The sequence below is a fragment of the Salvia miltiorrhiza genome, chromosome 8 (assembly GCF_028751815.1).
Source record: "Salvia miltiorrhiza cultivar Shanhuang (shh) chromosome 8, IMPLAD_Smil_shh, whole genome shotgun sequence".
Lineage (NCBI taxonomy): Eukaryota > Viridiplantae > Streptophyta > Magnoliopsida > Lamiales > Lamiaceae > Salvia > Salvia miltiorrhiza.
In genome coordinates this window covers 7,420,003-7,439,925 of record NC_080394.1, presented here as the reverse complement: position 1 = coordinate 7,439,925, position 19,923 = coordinate 7,420,003, and the positions used below count along the sequence as shown (strand labels likewise).

The 19,923-nt window shown below is 39.9% G+C and overlaps 4 protein-coding genes and 1 long non-coding RNA gene across 7 annotated transcripts; 3 read left to right on the top strand and 2 right to left on the bottom strand.

The window, feature by feature from the left end:
- Window positions 1-257: 257 nt before the first annotated feature.
- On the top strand, window positions 258-939 carry LOC131000626 (uncharacterized). The gene is made up of 2 exons (XR_009093753.1): window positions 258-396; window positions 501-939. It is a non-coding gene; the product is annotated as an uncharacterized LOC131000626 (long non-coding RNA).
- Window positions 940-4,469: 3,530 nt separating this feature from the next.
- On the top strand, window positions 4,470-6,347 carry LOC130998008 (uncharacterized). Its single transcript, XM_057923445.1, has one exon. The coding sequence runs from the start codon at window positions 4,470-4,472 to the stop codon at window positions 6,345-6,347; it is 1,878 nt and encodes a 625-aa protein (XP_057779428.1).
- Window positions 6,348-6,370: 23 nt separating this feature from the next.
- Window positions 6,371-7,176, top strand: LOC131000611 (uncharacterized). Its single transcript, XM_057926624.1, has 2 exons — window positions 6,371-6,568; window positions 6,646-7,176. The coding sequence occupies exons 1-2, from the start codon at window positions 6,450-6,452 to the stop codon at window positions 7,100-7,102; spliced, it is 576 nt and encodes a 191-aa protein (XP_057782607.1). The 5' UTR covers window positions 6,371-6,449; the 3' UTR covers window positions 7,103-7,176.
- Window positions 7,177-7,524: 348 nt separating this feature from the next.
- Window positions 7,525-11,372, bottom strand: LOC130998007 (uncharacterized). The gene is made up of 6 exons (XM_057923444.1): window positions 11,274-11,372; window positions 9,862-10,707; window positions 8,531-9,772; window positions 8,321-8,455; window positions 8,077-8,241; window positions 7,525-7,986 (listed from the first exon to the last, which is right to left on the bottom strand). The coding sequence occupies exons 1-6, from the start codon at window positions 11,370-11,372 to the stop codon at window positions 7,549-7,551; spliced, it is 2,925 nt and encodes a 974-aa protein (XP_057779427.1). The 3' UTR covers window positions 7,525-7,548.
- Window positions 11,373-12,191: 819 nt separating this feature from the next.
- LOC131000535 (BEL1-like homeodomain protein 8) lies at window positions 12,192-17,627 on the bottom strand. 3 transcript variants are annotated; one of them, XM_057926506.1, is made up of 6 exons: window positions 17,358-17,595; window positions 16,117-16,474; window positions 15,142-16,034; window positions 13,173-13,564; window positions 13,029-13,089; window positions 12,192-12,918 (listed from the first exon to the last, which is right to left on the bottom strand). In XM_057926506.1, the coding sequence occupies exons 3-6, from the start codon at window positions 15,991-15,993 to the stop codon at window positions 12,436-12,438; spliced, it is 1,788 nt and encodes a 595-aa protein (XP_057782489.1). In that variant the 5' UTR covers window positions 15,994-16,034; window positions 16,117-16,474; window positions 17,358-17,595; the 3' UTR covers window positions 12,192-12,435. The 3 variants fall into 3 exon arrangements, with proteins under 3 accessions (XP_057782489.1, XP_057782488.1, XP_057782487.1); XM_057926505.1 differs by having other exon boundaries at window positions 15,142-16,474; window positions 17,358-17,627; XM_057926504.1 differs by lacking the exon at window positions 17,358-17,595 and adding an exon at window positions 16,579-17,317 and having other exon boundaries at window positions 15,142-16,474.
- Between the last annotated feature and the right edge of the window lie 2,296 nt (window positions 17,628-19,923).

Here is a 19,923-nt window from a genome sequence, read left to right as displayed (position 1 = left end):
CTTCAAATGATCATAACTTATTCATTTCAAATTCATTTTTTATAAATTTTTTTATTGAATTAAAGATCTTCTTGTAATCTTTAATTTAACATTCATATTGAATATTTTTTTCTGAATCGAAGTTAATGATTTTGTGAAAAGGTAAAAAGAATAGTGAAAAAAAAAATTAAGAAAAGAGAGAAAATTTAAAAGTAAAATTTATATAGATGTGATATATCAATGTTGTGATAAAAATGTATGGGCACCCCCCACTCGATGTTGCCTCATTTGGTGGGAGACCTCATCAAAAAATTCCCTCACAATTCCCAACTATATATATCACACATATATCCATGCATAATCACCAACATCTAATTTCAACAACTTTGACTCATCAAATCACCTCGCATTGCTCAGGTAAGTCCATATATATATTGATTGTAGATATAATTTGTGAGAAGAAATTGCAAAAATAATTGTGCGGATCTTGAAATTAAGTTTTGCATTAATATGGCATGCAGGGTATATATATCGATGGGTAAGATGATGAGGATGGTTTTATTGGTAATGATGGTGGTAGCTATGATGAGCACTTGCACGGTGGAAGGCAGGAGAATTTCGGCGGCGGTGGAGGTGGCGGTGGCGGAGCAGGAGGATGATGGAGTGGATAGTGGTTTGGAGGATAACCACCATGCTTACTCCATACCTGACTTCAACAGGCAAGGTGGAAAACCTCCCACCAAAAACTGATTAATTGCTCTCTCTTTCTCTCCAATTATATATATATATATATATATGTGTGTGTGTGTGTGTGTGTGTGTGTGTTACTGTGTGTGTATAGAGACTAGAGTTTGTATGTGTGGAAATTAATAAGCTGCTCCGGAGATCCGTCTTCTCTTGTATAAATGCATGTTCGCGTGATGACGAGCCATATATATGTATAGCTACATTCCAACACCAGCTCTCTCTCTCTCTCACACACACACACACACTACATATATACGGACAATAAAGGATATATAAAATAGGAAAAACTTTTATTCTTATCGAACAGCTGATCTGCTGATATTAAACAAGCATTTGCACTTGAAATTAAATAAAGCATATGGAAATATATACGGGGACTTGAAAGCTTAAAGAGAAATCTAATGAAATATCATTACTTTGGTTTTCTAAAAAACACCCTCAAAAAAAAATATCAATAAATTTAAGTCACGGTTTCAATTATCTTGATAGCGTTGATTTACTCTTATCCGTCTGCATCTTCATTTAAAAGGAGTCTACTTTGTCCCCTTGGGATGGCCTAGTGGTTGGGGTGGTTGCCTGTTGTCCAAGAGGTCACAGGTTCGAATACTCTCGGCCACAATAACCACTAGGTGGTGTGTGTGTGGTTTGTATTATTTATAATGTAATTTCATCAAAAAAAAAAAAAAAAAGTCTACTTTGAATTAGAGATATTAAGTGGGCCAGACCGACCCAAACCCATCATTGACCGACTTCGGCCTGAGCTGATAGAAAAATGAGGAAGAATTGGGTTGGCCCAATCATTTAAGACGGGCACCAATTGAGCCATTTATCAACCTCCAGCCTTGCCGTGGCCCTGGTTCGTTTGAAGCCCAGTACATGCCCAAAATCGGACCAGGCCTAAAACTGGCCCACTTGAAGGCCCAATGAAATACCATTAAAAATATACTTTAACAATATAGTATATTGTAATATTTATAAAATATAAATTCATATAGTAATTATCTTTTTCTAATAAATTTATCTTTCGATAATCTAAATTTAAATTTATTGAGTTTTGTCAATTAACCTTATAGATTATTATTCAGACCTAATTGTCTTTCACTCATTGAATTTAAGATAAGACTAGAAACGAGAAGTCAAGAATGCATCTTTTTAAAAGTTACGAAGACAATCAAAATAAAAATTGTGCAGAAGATAGAAACTAAATAGAAAGTGTGTAGAAAATATAAAAAATAAAATAATTCAACAACTAGAAAGTAAAAATCCGAAGTAAAAGAAAAAAAATCATATAGTAGGATTTTACTTATATAAGCCTCAAATAAATTCAAAACCTAATGTAAATTGCACAAAAATCAAAATAAGTAGTCCAACCAAGCCCTAACCAGTAACCACTTACCAAATGGGCCATGGATAAGCTTAGTCTCACGCCATAATGGAATTGGCCGAGCCTTGGTCAAACCAGCTCTCATTCCTTGCAAGTCAGGGCATGGACCGAGGCGGTCCGATTCAATTGACAACTCTCCTTTGAACGATAGGATAAATTGATAAAATATACTCCCTCCGTCCCACTAGACTTGGCACACTTGCCTTTTTTGTTTGTCCCACTAGAATTGGCACTTTCCTAAAATAGTATGTGGTCCCTACTTTCTCTACTCACATAAAATAAGTGGACTCTACCTACTTTACACTCTTAACCCTTTATTCTTAATCTCTATGCCCAACTCAAAAGTGACAAGTCTAGTGGGACGGAGGGAGTAGTATTATTGAATATTTGAAGGATAAAATATCAAAATAGTGCAAATTCATTTATCTATCAAAGGAAATGGAGATTAATTTTGATATCTATCTAATATTTCAATTCAAATAATCATATCTAACCATTTTTTTGCTGATTTCATACCCACCGAGTATAGTTGTTTTTTCTTCTTTTAGGCATACCAAGTACGATTGTTAGGACCCAACTCCCACATATGGCCTGGCCCAACTAATAGACAACATTTCACATTTTGTAGAAGTATTGTTTTGGTCATGTTAATTCATATACTCCGTCTCACAAAAACATGAACAATTGTAATTGACACGAATTTTAAGAAATACTCCCTCCGTCCCACTTCAATAAGTTCGTTTTCCTTTTTGGGATGACCCATTCCAATAAACTCATTTTTCATTTTAAGTAAAAAAAATGTACTTAATTGGTGTGGACCATACCACTTTTCTACTAAAAAATAAGTTTTCTTAATCTCCGTGTCCAAAAGAAGTGAGACGGAAAGAGTATTAGATAAAAGTGTATTGTGAATGAAAAAAGAATCCCACTTTATAAAAAGTAGAGATGAAAAGTAAATGGATTGTGGTGGAATATCAAAATAAAAATATTCATGTTTTTTGTGTAACGCTCCAAAATAGCAAAATGTTCAAGTTTTTGTTTTCAAATTTTTGTTTGATCATGCATGACTATATTTTTATGAAGCAGCACTTTAAAGTAGTCAATGACACATCATAAGAAATTATAGTCATATAAATGTAAATATAAATATAATTATTATTCTTATCTTAATATTTTTAGGTGAAAAAATCGATAAATGACACAAAAAAATGTATAAATTCACGAAATAATTTATATTGTTACACAAATTTTGATTAGCCTAAAAAATCCGCATAAAGTATGTAAGGACATAATATTTTAAAATGACCATTATTTTTATATGTTTATGTACATGAGAATTTCCTTTTCCTATATGGGACAAATTAAATTACATATAATTTTATTTTGTGACAATACATAGTAGTAGCATTTTTGATAAAATAAATAAGTTTTGTATCCCACCCCATAAAAAAATAAGTTTTGTAGCACATTTGACCTAAAGTACATAAGTACAAGTCAATAAAGTGAATGATAGTGACATATTAGTTATTTTTGATTTAAAAATAAGAAAGTAAAACCAAAATCTGATTCTCTCTCTATTCACGTTAAAATGGCGTGATTTTATGTGAGAAATTTTGATTCCCATAAGGCTGATATCTTGTGTACATGAATTTATGGGTGACATATTATGGGTGCACATGAATTTATGGCGTGATTTTATGTGGGAATTAAAACCATATCACACGGTTGTTGGGTGCATTTATACCAACTCAAAGTCATACACACTTGTTAAGGAAATAACCTTAAATTTACGAAATTAATTGGTCCGTACACGGTTGCTGGTAGGTAGTTAATGAAGAATACCAACCAAATGTTCATTCATCACTCATTTGAACAAGAAAGAAGAAGAAAATCCTCTCGAAACACATACACGGTAGTACACGGTTGCTCCGAATATAAAAAAAAAATCATCTAAAGGCTTGTATTACATAAGGTATGTGAAATACATATTTTTTTTTAAATTTCGTCTGTACACGGTTGTACACGGTTTGTATTTTAGTGATTTTTTGTTGTTTATTTCAATAATTATGTTATATATATGACTTATTACATGTTTTGGACTAAAAAACGGCATAAAAAAACACTCTGTACGCAAATTATCTTATTTTTGAACCCTTAGTGTTCTGCTGTACACGGTTAGGGTTTCCGTGTACACGGTTGTGTACACGGTTGTACACGGTGGTCGAATTTGCTGTACACGGTTGGGTTGAATATGATTTTGATGTTATTTTTAGCATGTTTGTATATTCAGTTGATGTATTGGGGTACACGGTTTCCTGTTTGTGTATTTAAATGTTGTATTTTTGTCGTTTTGAAGCAGATGTCGTTTCAAGCAATCGTTATACGGCACAGTGGTCAGTGGAAATTAACCGAGTATGAAGGAGGCGATGAGGTTGTCGTGTACATGTCTAATGAAGACCTTTGTCATGCGAAGTTGATGCAAGAGGTGCACGATCAATTAAACGAGGATGGTCGATCCACTTATATGCTTTTCTACACATCGACCACGGACGAAGGGCGAAAAATAAAAGTGGCTTTGAAGACTGATTCGGATTTGAACCGGCTGATTTCCGAGCATAAGAAATATCCCGTTGTTTACGTGATCGAGAAGGGCAAACAATCTGCGGCTCCGGTTCCTCAGACTCAAGAGCGGGTATATTATGAGGGACATCGGTCTACTATGTTTCCTATTGAGACGGACATTGGAAGAAGTATCCCTACACACGATGATAGTAGGGACGATTCATCGTCGCAGGAGGAGGAAGACGAGTCCGAGTCTTCGGATGAGGAAGAAGAGGCGATACGACGCAGAGAGATATTGGATTCAGTGTCGACTGAACAGGAAGCGTGGAGACAGACAGGGCCTCAGAATTTCACATCGGATGATCAGCCCGATGTCGAGCCTCGTGTTGGAGTTCAGCAGCTTGAGGCACGTGATTGGGGGATTCCAGTCCTCGATTTTGACGATGCGCCGGCATTAGGTTGGGAGGATTCTAACGTATTGGAGAGCGGGATATTATCAGTGGGGGCTCTATTCCGGTCGAAGGATGATTTGGCAATCGCTGTTGGCCTGTACCATATGGAGAATCACGTGGAGTACGCCGTGCATCGTTCCAGTACGACCCGTTTGTGGTTTGTTTGCAAGCATGGCAACGGTTGTCCGTTCATGCTGCGAGCCGTTCAGAGTGCATCGATCTGGAGAGTGATCAAGGTGGTGATGGATCATACCTGCCACACGGATTTGAATCGCACTGCCCCGAGACAGATTCCGGCGAGGGTTGTTGGAAGATATTTTGCACGGAAATTGGTAGGCGAGGGGGTCGTTTTGAAGCCGAAGGAGATGATTTCAGAGATGCAGCGCTTATTCGGTATTGAGATCAATTACAGCTTCGCTCTCCGTGCAAGAAACATCGCGATTGAGATGACGTATGGTGATTTTGGGAACTCGTATCAGATGCTTCCATCGTATTTGTATATGCTGAGAATGAGTAATCCCGGCACATTATACGACCTTGAGATGAAGGACGATGGCAAGTTTCATCATATGTTTGTTGCACTTGGACAGAGCGTGGCTGCCTTTGAGAAGGGTTACTTGAGGCCGGTCATCGTCGTAGACGGGACCCATCTGAAGGGAAGGAACGGCGGCATTTTGTTCGTCGCTGTTACAAAGGATGGGAACGAAGCAATATTTCCTCTCGCAGTTGGGCTTGGTCCTATCGAGAATGACGAGTCTTGGACTTGGTTCTTCCACCGACTGCGGACTTGCTTTGGTCAGCCGGATGATCTCTTGATTGTGTCTGATCAGCACAAGAGCATCAGAAATGCTGTGGAGTGTGTCTACCCGAACGTCCCTCACGGGTTGTGCTATTACCATATCCAGAAGAATCTCGCGCATTATGGGCAGCATGTAGCTGCAGTCTTCAAAGCAGCGGCATATTCCTATCGATCAGACGACTTTCAAAGGTATTTTTCTGCGCTTCAATTACTGAAAGTCAACGCGCACAAACGCCTCGACACCATTGGTGTGGAGAGATGGGCCAGGTCCAAGTGCCCTGTACGACGCACGAGCTTCATGACGTCGAATGCTGCCGAGACGATGAACAGTAGACTGTTATGGGCACGACGCCTCCCGGTTGCTTCATTGATCAAGACCTATCGAGCCATTATGGAGAAATGGTTCGATAGGCGACGCATATAGGCTGCATCGAGGTCATATGAGTTGACTGAGGTAGTAGAGGGAAAGTTGCATGTGGCTGTCGAAGCGGGTCGACAATTGGCCGTTCGAGGGACGACGACGCACATGTTTAGTATTGAGGATGATCATGCATTCTACATTGTCGATCTCGAGAATCGGACTTGTAGTTGTGCTCAGTTCGACCTGGATGACATTCCGTGTCGTCATGCTTGTGCCGCTATTAGGTACCTCATTTATTACAAATTTTGCATATTGAATTAATTTTTTGTAAATTTATCTTTTGATCTTTGCATTTTATTAGGCGTGCAGGACTGCAAGTCACGGATTTTGTTGGAGGATATTTCAAACAATCCGTGCTGTTGGCCACATTTATGGAGCGTATTGTTCCCGTTCCACATCCTACGTATTGGAATGTGCCCGATGAGATATCAGCCTATGTTGTGAAACCCCCGGATATCACGGTCCATGCGGGACGCCCGAAGTTGAGTAGGGCTCGTTCAGCAGTTGAGGGTCCTCCTAATTCGGGTCCTCCTAATTCGGGTACTCCTAATTCTCGACCTCAAGTATGCTCACGTTGCAAGGGTGGAGGTCACAATGCCCGGAGATGCAAAGCGCAAGTGGGACCATTGGACTTGAACGTGCCGGTGGAAGGTGTCGAGCAACCACCCGATGCACGAAGGCGGCGAAAGAAGAAATGCGGCATTTGTAGGAGTGGAACACACACTAGGAATGCATGTCCTCAAAATGTTGGGTCGTGAGTGATTTTGAATCTTTGATCTTCAAAATAATTGTTGGAATGTTGTTGGATGTTTACTTGTTGTTTGGGGTCTGATTTTGTTGTTGGTATTTGTTGAACTTGCTTTAAAATTCGAAAAACAGGGGTTTTGGGGGTGAACAAGGGCTGAATGAGCTCTGTACACGGTTAGACCCTAACCGTGTACAGTTTCACGAAACCGTGCACGCAACCGTGCACGGAAGAACTCGCAACCGTGTACGGTTACACGGTTAGGGTCTGTCCGTGTGCGGTACACGGTTCCGAGTTCTTCCGTGCACGGTTTCGTGCACGGTTTCGAGCCACGGTACACGGTTAGGGCCTAACCGTGTACAGAGCCCAGGGTGCCCTTATTCACCCCAAAAACACCAACAAAATGATCAAATCAATGACAATTACACAATGATAATCAAATCAATGACAAAATGATAATCAAATCAAAGCAGCGGGAATTGGGGTACACAATTCCCATATCCTAACAGCTACCATGTAGCGATATTTTTCTACATCCCTATTGGTTCTCATCCGTTCCCGTTTCGGTTTTCCACATATCAGACGATCTAAGTAAGCACATGCATACACACCACAACTAATGCTGTCCTGTTGCACAAATTGCTGGTTGTGGGGCATCATCACAAACGCCATCTCTGCATCAGCAGCATGGACAAACCTGTTGGGATTGTTATCCCAATACCCCACAGTGTGCAACAATCTAGGCATCAAACGAGTTATGCACCTCATTGAAGCTTGTCGACGTTGTGTGATCCCTTCAACATGTGACAGAGAATCATACACTTGAACCTCCCATCGTTCGATAGAAATGACCACAGTGCACCAATGACTCGCGTTGACATTGCAAATAGTAAGAATCTGCATTGATAGTGATGATTCGATAAAAACTTAGAAACTAAACCCCATTGATAGTAATGTCGCATTGCCCTTAAGAATTACTAAGCTTACCTCATTAGCCTCCAACCAATGCCACGTATGATCTGCATCAGTGCCCTGGAACATTGTGATGAGATTGTAGGGCACATTCCAATGTGTGTATGCATCTCGCAGTTGTGGATGATTCCCCTGGGGATCATCTGGATGCAGCATACCATACTCTCTGTATAGGGTATCCTGAACAGGAATAATTGAGATGATGAATGTAACAATATATTGGAAGCCTCAAAATAAATCAAAGTCACATTAAACTTACATATAAAATGGTTGCAGCCACTGGAGTTCTAACTCGACTAATACCCGGCTGGAGTTGAGTCCGAGCCCGATGCACTATATATTCCTGGTTGACTCTGATCCTTCGATTTTGCTTCAAAATCCAGAGGTCTATAATCTGCATCCAAAATAATATGACTTCGTTAGTAACACAACGCATATTAAACAATACAATATTACGAATATATTATACCTCAGCATCGAACTCAGCCCGACGATCCAAAATACGCCCAAAAAAGCCCTGGGTCATGATATATCCAGTCTCCACTACAGCAACACATGCATCGTCGCCCATCTCTCTAAATCTGCGGAAAGCAACCTTCTTTGCCGTAGGAGTGTCAAGTGGGCCATCGGTCACATACGGACTCTGTAGAAGAGCAGACGGCTTAATCGGGCGTCGTGGCCGCCCTACATCCTGGGCCTCTTCCTCGTCAGTAGTCCAGCTGAACTGGACATCGTCATCTCCCTCTCCATGCATAGGCGTCACTGGACTCCGCTGACGAGCTGACCTCTCACTGTGACGTGAGGCAGATCGCCTCAAAGATGTCTGCCTCTCACCACGATGTGAGGCTGATCGCCTCATAGATGCCTCCCTCTCACTGTGACGTGAGGCAGATCGCCGCTGACTCGCATGGGGTGGATCATCTCCATGCTGTGATCGACTGTGACCCCGATGCTGCCGATCCAGGTCTCCAACTGAGTGCCTATGGCTCACATGAGGCGGATCCTCATGACCCCGATGCCCAGGACTAGGAATGTGAGATGTAGACCGTCTGTGACTGGGTATCGGCTGGTCCAACTCCTCACTCTCGTGTCTATGACGACTGGCATGGCTGGATGATGATCTATGCTTTCTCGAAGAAGATCGCCCACCGAATATATCCTTCACAGCGGCCACGACCTTCCGTGTAATTTTGGCAACCAGTCCATGCTCGGAGTCGTCGTCTACAATCGCCCGCCGCACCTCAGGGATCACGGTCCGGATTTGCTCCCGTGTCACGCTCTCAGTGACACGGGCAATCAAATCCTCATCACGTCGCCTCCAATAATCAGCATCTGGATCTGCTCGAGGCACTGAATCATCGAACTCCTGCGGCCTGGGCCGCTTCGATGGGCTACCAATCGGATCAACATACGTCTGTCTATGCCGCTCAACATGGACAGGCTGCTTCTCACGAGCCCTCTCTGCTCGTGAGCTACTCCTCGGGACAGGGACAGGCTGCTTCTCACGAGCCCTATCTGCTCGTGAGCTACTCCTCTGCACAGGAGGAGGCCTAACAGGAGGAGGCGGTTCCGGTACAAGTGGCTCTGTCAAGCCGGCATATTTCCCTCCAGGATGGAATCGTACAGAAAAAGGGTCGGGAAGCCTCAGAGTCTGCAAATACCATGAATCATGCTCCTCCTCGACCGGTTCGAGTGTCTGGTGACACTCGCCCTGCACAAAGATGAATCGATCATTTTTCATTATTCGTTAATCATAACATAATAAAAGGATTGAAACTGTAAAAAAACAATAATAATTACCTCATCAACATCAAAAAAGTGGGCGAAGTCAGAAGCCGACTTCCAAGTCGTCCAGTTGACCAATCGTGGCATCTGGAAGCTCGAGTCACGAGCCCCACACGCGCGGCCCAACCTCGGAATGGCCTCGTACGACCAAATCTGTAATGCCCATATGGGCCCATAGAAGTGGTACGTCCTCCTAATACCTGTAATCTCCGAGGGATGCTTCTTCAACACACTCATCCCATGGCACAAAATCTGGAATGAGTAAGAGCCCCACGGGAAGTCGATCAATTTCTGATAGTCCTCTACCAGTGCCCACACCCACTCGTGCACGTGTTTATAATCCCGACAAAAGACGAGATCATACGCCACGAGAATATTGCCCACCCTCAAATAATCCTCGGCAATATTGCCCATACTGCGGTTAACGAACCGCTTTCGCAGATCCTTCACTTCCAACTTCTTGCCTTTAAAAACTCGGTGCCATAGACTCTGCTTCCCAACACGGTGATCCACATTAGGATCAAAATGCTGCGGGGATGGCCCGAAGCACAACCCCGTCACCAGACAATACTCCATAGCACCGAATCGAATGTCGTGTCCACCAATGTGGAACCACTTCTCCCACGGTCCGAATGCTTGGTCATACAACTCCCGTGCAAGAAGATGGTGCAGTGCGGCATTCGCACTATCCTGCCTCTTCAACTGAAGTAAATGCCCAAACAGACCTTTCTTAAATTGTTCAAGACACCCGTAATGCGTCAGACATGTCTCCACTTCCTTCAGTGTCTTGTCCTTGATGTAGTGATTGATATGTGCGGCATAACCTTGCATGCACGGACGTAACCAAGCATGCCTCGGAGGCTGCAATTAATTCAAAATGATGATCAGTATCAAAAAATATCAACCGTGTACAGATTCTAGACCAACCGTGTACAACCGTGTATAACCGTGTACGGATACCCTAACCGTGTACGGTTGTACACGGTTGTACACGATTAAATCGTGTACAAAAAATACCTCTATACGTCTAAAATACACAATTAGGGCATATTACATGATTTAAAATCAACCGTGTACGATTTTAGAGAAACCGTGTACAACCGTGTATGGATGAGCAAACCGTGTACGGCTGTACACGGTTAAATCGTGTACGACAAATACCTTTATACGTTAAAAATACACAATTAAGGCATATTACATCAATTAATCCTAACCGTGTAACATAATTGTCTAACCGTGTACAACCGTGTACTGAAGAACCGTACACGGTTGTACACGGTTGTTCAAAATAATTTCCAGATTCCAAATTTCGCAAATTACCAACATAATTGTCTAAAACATGCTACAACCGTGTACCTAATAATCAAATTTAACAATACAAAACACATAAACTCAAATTTTGACAAATATAGGCCACGGTTACTTACCGGATTCGGCATCGGGTATTGTTCGCTCCTCCTTGATGTACTCCGGCGACTTTCTCGTTGTGCCTCTTCCCCATCGTAATCTGATTCCGTTGAACTCATAGTGGCTTGAGTTTATGGAGTGCACGGTGGGCTTGAGTTTCTTAGAGAGAGAGAGGCGTGTATGGAGTGTATGGAGTGCACGGTCCTTAAGATTTTTGTGTCTCTTTTTTTTTTTGAATTTGGAAGCTGAATAATAGAAGAGAGAGAGAGAGAGAGCCGTGTATAGTGCACGGTCTTCTCAATATTTGCACAAGATTCTTTTTTTTGGGGAATGATTTGAAACAAGATTCTTGTTTGACCACTTTTCAGCCGATCCTCACGATTCATGCTTCCAAATCGTGTACATGCAAGAAAAGAAACCCTAAACCCTAAAAGATATACTATCAGATCACGATTTTGGAGAGAGAGAGAGAGACATAATAAGACAAATCGTGATAATGATAGAAGATTCTATCAGCCACGTTTTTTATTGTTTAAAGAAAACAAAATTTTTAAATAAATCAAAGATTTGGTGGGAACCATTAAGAATGTGCTACAAAACTTATTTATTTATGGAGTGTGATACAAAACTTATTTATTTTATTCAAAGGGCTAGATAAAAATCTCACCCTTTTATTTTTTAATCCTACGTTGTCATAGTAGAATTAGAATGAATTTAAAATAGAGGTATTCACCATATTCTTGATTAAATTTTTCCAACTTTTGAACTTATATGACTAATTTGCTCATAAAAGATAATGTTAAAACCTGAAACTGCAGCGAGAACAAAATCTGTGTGTTGAAATTTTTTAAAAGTTCAATCTTCAACAAAAGAATTCGAGAGCGACGACACGACAACAATAACAACAACAAAAAAAAAAAACATGACGATAATACAAATGGCAGAAATCCCGCAATATATTAGCCGAGAGAAAGAGAAACTGTTTTCCAATACAAAACACTGCCACTACGTTGAAATGTCCCTTTATCTTACATTTCTGGAGAATTATGAGAGGTATTTTGCTTTTGGAACTTTCCATTTTCCTAAACCTTCCTTCCCAATCTCACCACCTTCTTTAAATTTTTTCCTTTCAAATAGTAATTTATTTCTACCTTAATTTCTCCAAAGTCTACATAAAAATCATCAGCCAACAAAGTCCCGAATGATCTGACCTCCGTAATGCCTCATATGCCTCTCCTGCTGCATTGCAGGCCGCTGACCGCCCTCGGGGCTTTGCCGGAGACCCAAAGTCAGAGACACCGACCCTATCCCGCCCATCTCCATACCATTCCGGTGAGACGGCACAAACCCCATCAACGTCCCATCAACACTGCTTGGGACGTGGTACTCGATTCTTGAACGCTTTTCTTGACCCCATGGGCTCGCCTTCGACCTATCCCCCTCTTGCCCGGGAGGGACAAAACTCGAGCATTCGACCTGCTTGTCTGGGATCGCACGCGTTCTCAGCCTTTGGCTGCTGTCGTCGGCTTGGGCACAACCTCCATCCGCAGTTTTGCCGTTACTGCTTTTGCCAGAATTATCAGACCCTTTGGTTTCGAGCATGTGTATCTCTTCGACCATCGGCTTCCATACACGAACACGAGCATTGATAAACCAGTTAGATACCTGAATTATTCAGCGAGATACGGGATCAAAGAAGTGAGGCTCGACTACTATGTATACCTATTATAAATTAAAGAGCTGCGTGTTATCAAAGATAGGTAGAATTACAAGACCTGATTTCGAGTTAGGCCGGTCTGCGTGGCCAGCATATGCTTGTCTGTGTCTGTAGGATACCTTCATATATAAAACATTCAATTTAGCAAAATGTCAGATGTGTGACATGAAAGAGAGAGAGAGAGAGAGGACGTGTGTCTTACGGATGAAGAAAATGATCGAACAACCACGCTCTCAAAATAGAGACGGCGCGTTCCGGTAGACCACGCTGAGGCCTCCAGATATGCTGGCCTTCAAGAATGCCAGTCCCTTTCTGCTTTTGGAAGCCTTGGTCGAAAAACTTCAACACCGAAGCATTAGCATCACCCTTGTTGCCGCCTGCCCCAGCAGACGGGGACGAAAATTCGTCCCTCAGGGCGTTTTTTATGCTCTTGAGCTGATCCGTTATCGTGTTCTTCAAACACCGGAAATGCTTGGCAATCATCTTCAGGGCTAACGACACGTAAGGAGTGGCAGCGCTGAGGCCGGCCACAGACTCAAATGATGAAACCACCATTTGCATCTGCTGATGATACTGTTTATACCTTTTGCAAACCTTGTACAAAATTGGGAGGAACAAAAACAATTAGTCACTTGCAAATGATAGGTGACACATCTAATTAGGGAAGGGTGAAAGAGAGCATTAAGCTAACAGTGTTCCAATTAAGAAAAAGCCTATCTTGTTGTACAACCACTTACACAATCGACCAAAACATGTTCAACAAATTAATTAAGATTTGCCAGCTAGCTCTATTATAGGGAGAAATAAAGCAATTGATCACCAAATAAAGTTGTTTATTTAAAGCTTAACAACACTTTGACCTAATTAATCAACATACTATTTGAGGGTGATGGGAAAGAAGACTAGACAACTAAATGTCTCATCATATGCAAAAGCTTTTACATTTTAACATAGACAGGTCACATGCATTTCACAGTTTGAGAAATTAAAAAATTAATATACGAGAGTTATGTCCCACATATTCTTCTGCATGCATTGGGTTGTCAAGTTTTTACCTAACTATGGTCTAAAATAACGTCTCCGAAAATCATTATAGCTCTAGACAGAAGCAAGAAAATGGAGAATCAATGTACATGTTAGGAAAATAAAGATAATTATAGTTCCCTATTCAAAGAAGGAGGTTCACAATTGAATCATGTACATCTATCTCTAAATATTCAATTGAAATAATGTGGTTGAATGAAGGAATATAGGAAATTAAACTCTACAGATCAGAAAATAAAAAATTAAATGTGGAATATTTTAAGAGTACTCTCACTTAATAAACCAAAAAAATATGAATTAAAATGAAGCAAAATAAGATAAGTAAAACCATAAACCCCTTAGGAGGCGTTTACTTTGGAGGATTAACGTTGATAGATAAAAATAGTAAGGTTAATCTCGTTTTTACATTGATGGATTGGAACTTTATGATATCCCAAAACCCTTTATTATTTCAATCATTTGAGCTAATGAAGCTTGATTTTTATCTCATTGAAAAGGTGAGATTACAGAAATCATTACGATAAAAATACTCTATCATGCATGCATCATATCAATCGTGCAAAATAAATGACCCCTTAGCATACTAGTGAAATAATTGAATTAAATACCAAAATTGACAAAGACACATCATCAGAAAACTAACAGTTTATCACAGAAACAAAACAGGTAGGATCAAGAAAATTGGAAATTTTTAAAGTTTAGAAATATTTCAACAAAGTGATTCTTAAAATCCAAGAAGACTGAGTACCATAACAGGCTAATTAAGTCTGCAGAAAATATTGCCCCATGCACTTTTCTCGACACCAGCTAGTATTTGTCTTTTACTAAGGAATCCATAGGAGTATCACCTAAGTAAGTCCTAAGTCCTAGCCAACCATAAGTCATATTCACAATCGGAATTGATGATTTTCATAGTAATAAAGCATGATCTCTTTTCATGTTTAAGGCATAAAAGTCTCAATTATTAACCAAACCATAGTCAATAATGGCAACTCAGACAAACGAGCATCGCAATCAACTTTCTCAACTGATCACATGCACAAGCAATGCTAGTAATAAATTTGTACCACCAACATCCAACTCAAAAGCAAAATTAATTAAGGCCCCATACTAGGAGCATTACCAACCTCATCCTGCATAAACAACAGCTTCGCCTTCCTCTGAAGATTCTCCGGCCGATGAGCATCCGTCGAGCAGCTCGTACCCCCGGCATCCCGGCTCTTATCGCTAGAACCATTGTACACGAACGAGGACAAGCCGCCGGAGTTGTTACCGGCCATGGCATGTTCAGCATTATTACTAGCGCCTTCACTGGAAACCCTAACCTCCTCCATAATCTCGTCAGAGACATCACAGGCTTCGACCTCTTTAGTGCCGGCAATGCAGCAAAGATCCTCCAACAGCTGCTGCGCCGGCCTTAAAAACCTCGAGCTCCGGAGAATGGTTGCGTATCCGGTGAACGGGCCCAACGGGCCGGGGTTCCGATGAGTCGAAGCTTGTGCCCCTAAAACTCTACTACCCGCTGACATATTTTGATTCGGAGACGGCAACTCGGGCTTCCAAATTCTTGAATCTTGAACATTAGTACTCCCACAGACATCTCGAGTCTGAAAATCTCTCTCAGTAATCTGAGCTTCGTGGACTTTGGGCGATGGAACCGACGAGAGCGACAGTGAGAGTGCTTGAGTGTTGGAATGATCTCTGTCGAGATCCTTTGGAGCGGCGAATTCGAGCTCGCCGCTCCATTGGCTGCAGCCATCCACAGGCCTAGTAATCAAGCCAGATTGGGTCTTGAGGCGCATTTGATCGGGAAGAAGCATAAGCTCACTCCCACCAACCACCCAAGGTCCATGGCCGGCCTCCCCCGAGCTCTTGTGGCGGAGGGAGGCGAATTCGAGGCCGAAGGAGCGGACATTATTGGACGAGGTAACGAGGTCTTGCAACGCATTCTGGTAAAGTGAGGAAGCGGCGCCATTCATGTCTTGATCATATCCTAGATAATTAGGCTTAACATCTAATGCTGAAATAGGATTAGCATAAATTGAGGAGTGGTTAGCCACCCAATCGCATGTGCTAAAGTATTGTGGGTCACTGCTACTCACAGTGGCTGAAGGGCTAAACGACGTCGGAAAGGGGGCCCGTTTCTCGGCCCCCATCAAGCCGTCCTTGAGCAGTGGGTTCACAGAGAAATTGATCATCTCCGGGCAGAGCTCCGACGGATCGTAGCATATGTTCCCGTTCCGACAGCTACGGACGTCGGCGGAGGAGTCGAAGTTTAAGGCATCGTGTGGGAAATTGTTGGCGTAAATATCTTGCTGAATTCTCAACTTGTCTCGACGGCTTTGCTGCGCGATGTGGAGATCAGGCCTATAGCTGTTCATATCCACCAGCAATTTCACTCTCTAATTAGGTCATACTCAATACTTATTGCAACCGCGCACCAAGCTATTTTCATCAATCCTGCATGCAGTAGCACTGTATATCAGTAACAAAACTACAAAAAAATAAAAAGCATGAAATGAAACATGAAGAAGAAGCAGTAGTGATGAGTTTGAAGTACTCACATATTCTAGAGAGAGAGAGAGAGAGAGAGAGAGAGAGTAGTAATTTCAGTAAAAGTAATCTAAGACCCAGTGAAATGTGGACAAAAGCAGAGGGGAAAACTGTGAGAAATCCGAGTCTGAAGCAAGAAAGAGAAAGAGAAAGAGGAGAGAGCATTTAATTGAGGTGAACTATGTTTCTCATCAGACAAGTGTACAGTAAAGAGACTTGGAAATCACTGTTCAATCATGTGGCTCAAAACTTGCAGTGAAGACAGAAAAGCCAAGCAAAATCTTCAGCCCAAAACAGCAATGAATTGAGAGATGAGCAAGAAATCAAGGGAGTAAATACTGTACCCAAACCAGTAAGGTATATCTATATGTTTGTGCACGGTAAAAGATAAAAGCTTCACGTAACACCTCCAAACCCTAGATTTCGAGATTTGAATTTACGGATTCTTCTCCCCAAAAAAACATCTCAAGAACTGTTACAGTGTATTCATAGTAAATCCCAACCCCAGATTCATGAAATCAAACACTGATCCATCGCTCCTGCCAAAATCATGGAGAGAATCTGGAAATTTCTCGTTTTCTAGCTTGGAAAAATCTCAAACAAAAGAAACAAAAACAGTGGATTCCTGAATCTGCATGTACATATGCATCTTCGGAAGTTCATCATCAGATTCAACAGAAGAAACACATCGAAGATATTTTAAAAGAGATATTTCAAAGCTCAAAGATACGAGCTGAAAAAGGGTTTGACGCAATGAGATATTGGAGCTTATATACTTGTATATAATTACCTGCTTCAATCAATCCAAATCGAAAATCTAAGCGAAGAAAAGGAGCGTGTGGATTTTCCGATGGATTTTCCGGCAAAGATTCCAAGTTAGAGTTGTTGTGGGGTATAGGAGTGGAAGAGAGCAGGCAGGGCTAGGCAAGCTGTATGAGTTGAGGTGTAGGACAATGATTGCTGCTCAGTTGATTATTGCCGTTTGGCTTTTCAAATATATAGACTTAAATTCAAATTATTTTCTCAACCATAACCAAATTAATACAGTACTGGATCATTAACAATTTATGTGACGGACGAATACCTGATGGTATGCGTAATTAACTTGTGTTTTAAGGATGGATTACAAATGGAATTCCCCCGTTAGTTAGAGTTGACGGCGAATATCTTGGGACTGTTTGAATTGGGCAGAAATCTATCAAATTTGACATGGATGGATCTTCAAGGAAATCAAGATTGAAAAATCGTGCTCCAAACGGGGCCTACTCCGATTTAATAATTGCCGATTTGAAAGAGGGCAGGGGGTTGTTTGAATATGCCCCTTAATTAAGTGATTAACTACGGAAATGCCATCTTTAATTATTCACACTGATATTTACCAGTGGGGGTATTTAATGGAAGTCCTGTTGCATGAGCTTCTGCCCTGATTATTCAGACTGTTATGGGGTATTGGTTAAAATCTCGTAGGTTTTGGTTCTGCACTGGTATTTACTACTCCACCATGTACCACCGTATACCATTCTTATTAGTATATTATAATTTTAATTGTTTTTTATTTAATTTTAATTTATTATGCTTTTATATAATATAAAGATAATTAATAAGGATTCACTCATCCATTTAGAATTTATAATTATTTTTTTATATTCATTTGAATTAATAATAAATTATTTGGGTTCATTAATTCAAAATTATGGTATATAATTTTTTCAATAATAAATACTAATTAGAGTTTATAATATAATAATAATGACAGAGGATCCCATCTGATTTACTAGTGGGAGTATAATTTATACTAGTATTATTTCGATTGTTGATTTAAATCGTTTAATTAATTAATTATACTAATATATTATAATTTTATAATATAATATGTATTTTATATCTCAAGAAAATAGTATTTGTATATAATTAATATTCAAAACGACTAGGCCAACTCCAATATATACCTTTCTATTAATATAAGTAATGTATTTTCGGAGTAATATATTTTTATAAAACATACCACATATTTTCATGATTAACGTGCATTGCACAAAGATCAATAGTTGGAATAAATTCCTAATTCTTGTATTAATAAAAGTTTTACTCCATGATCTACTTCTTGCATATTAAACTACAAAAAAAATAGTTTTAAAGTTTAAATAAGAAAAATAAAGTACATTTATTAAAAATTGTAAGAATAGTAGAATACATATAGGGAGAATATATATATATATATATATATGTGTGTGTGTGTGTGGATGCATTAAATCCTACTATATATTATCACTTGATTTACATTAATTAAATATTTGGATGCATTAAATCCTATATATTATGTTTTCACTGCTTCTCTTCACTTATATAGATGTATATTTATTAAATTTCCTTTATAAAATTATACAATAATAAATTAAATATATTATTGATCTTTATTAAAACAGAAAAAAAATATATATATTGCTAGATAGATTGCATAGATATAGAATAGGGGGTTGTTAACAGTGAAACCACATTTTATTGTGACAACTGAAAACACTACACTGACTATACAAACTTATTCCGATCACTGTAAAATTAATTGCAATTGAAAAAAAATAACTTTTTATGATATTCAAACTCGAATGATGCATTTATCCATCAAAGTGATGCATTCTTCATAAAATATGGCGATCGAAGGGCTTGCAATTATTCTCATGGTCACATTGTAAAGAATCATTTATAATTTATTTTTATCAAATAGATAATTTGTTAAGTTAGTTATGAATTATTTTTTAATTATAAAGATTATTTTTATTATCTAAAAATATTTAACAAATAAAATATTTAAAATTATTATTTAATGAACATCGCGAGCCTGTTCGTGATCTTATTTAGGAATATGTTCGTGAACATGCTCGTTAAAGTTCGAGTCCAAAATGTACAGGCTCGAGTTCGACTTGATAATTTTATTGAGCTCGGATTCGGCTCATTTAGAAACGAACGAATTTTGAACTAGCTTTTTTTCAGTCAAACCCATATAATTCGCGAACGGCTTGGTTCGCTTACAACGCTAGCCCCCGTCTATCCAGACGCCAGTTGCCAGAGAGAGAGAGAGAGAAGGAGAGTGAGAAACAAGATGGAACCCTTCGTTATGCAAGAGATAAAACGATCGAACATAACACAATCATTCAATCGTTAAAATTCAGTACCGCGCCACCAAATCCTTCGTCTCCACCGCTAGTGCAATACCCTAACAAGTTCAAAATAGTGGTACACTAGTATATACAAACAACATCTTGGTACTAATCATTATCTCGATCATCTTCGAGACTCAGTGTCACAAATTAAATTAAACTTAATTCTCAAAAAATTAATTATGATCGTTTCGATTT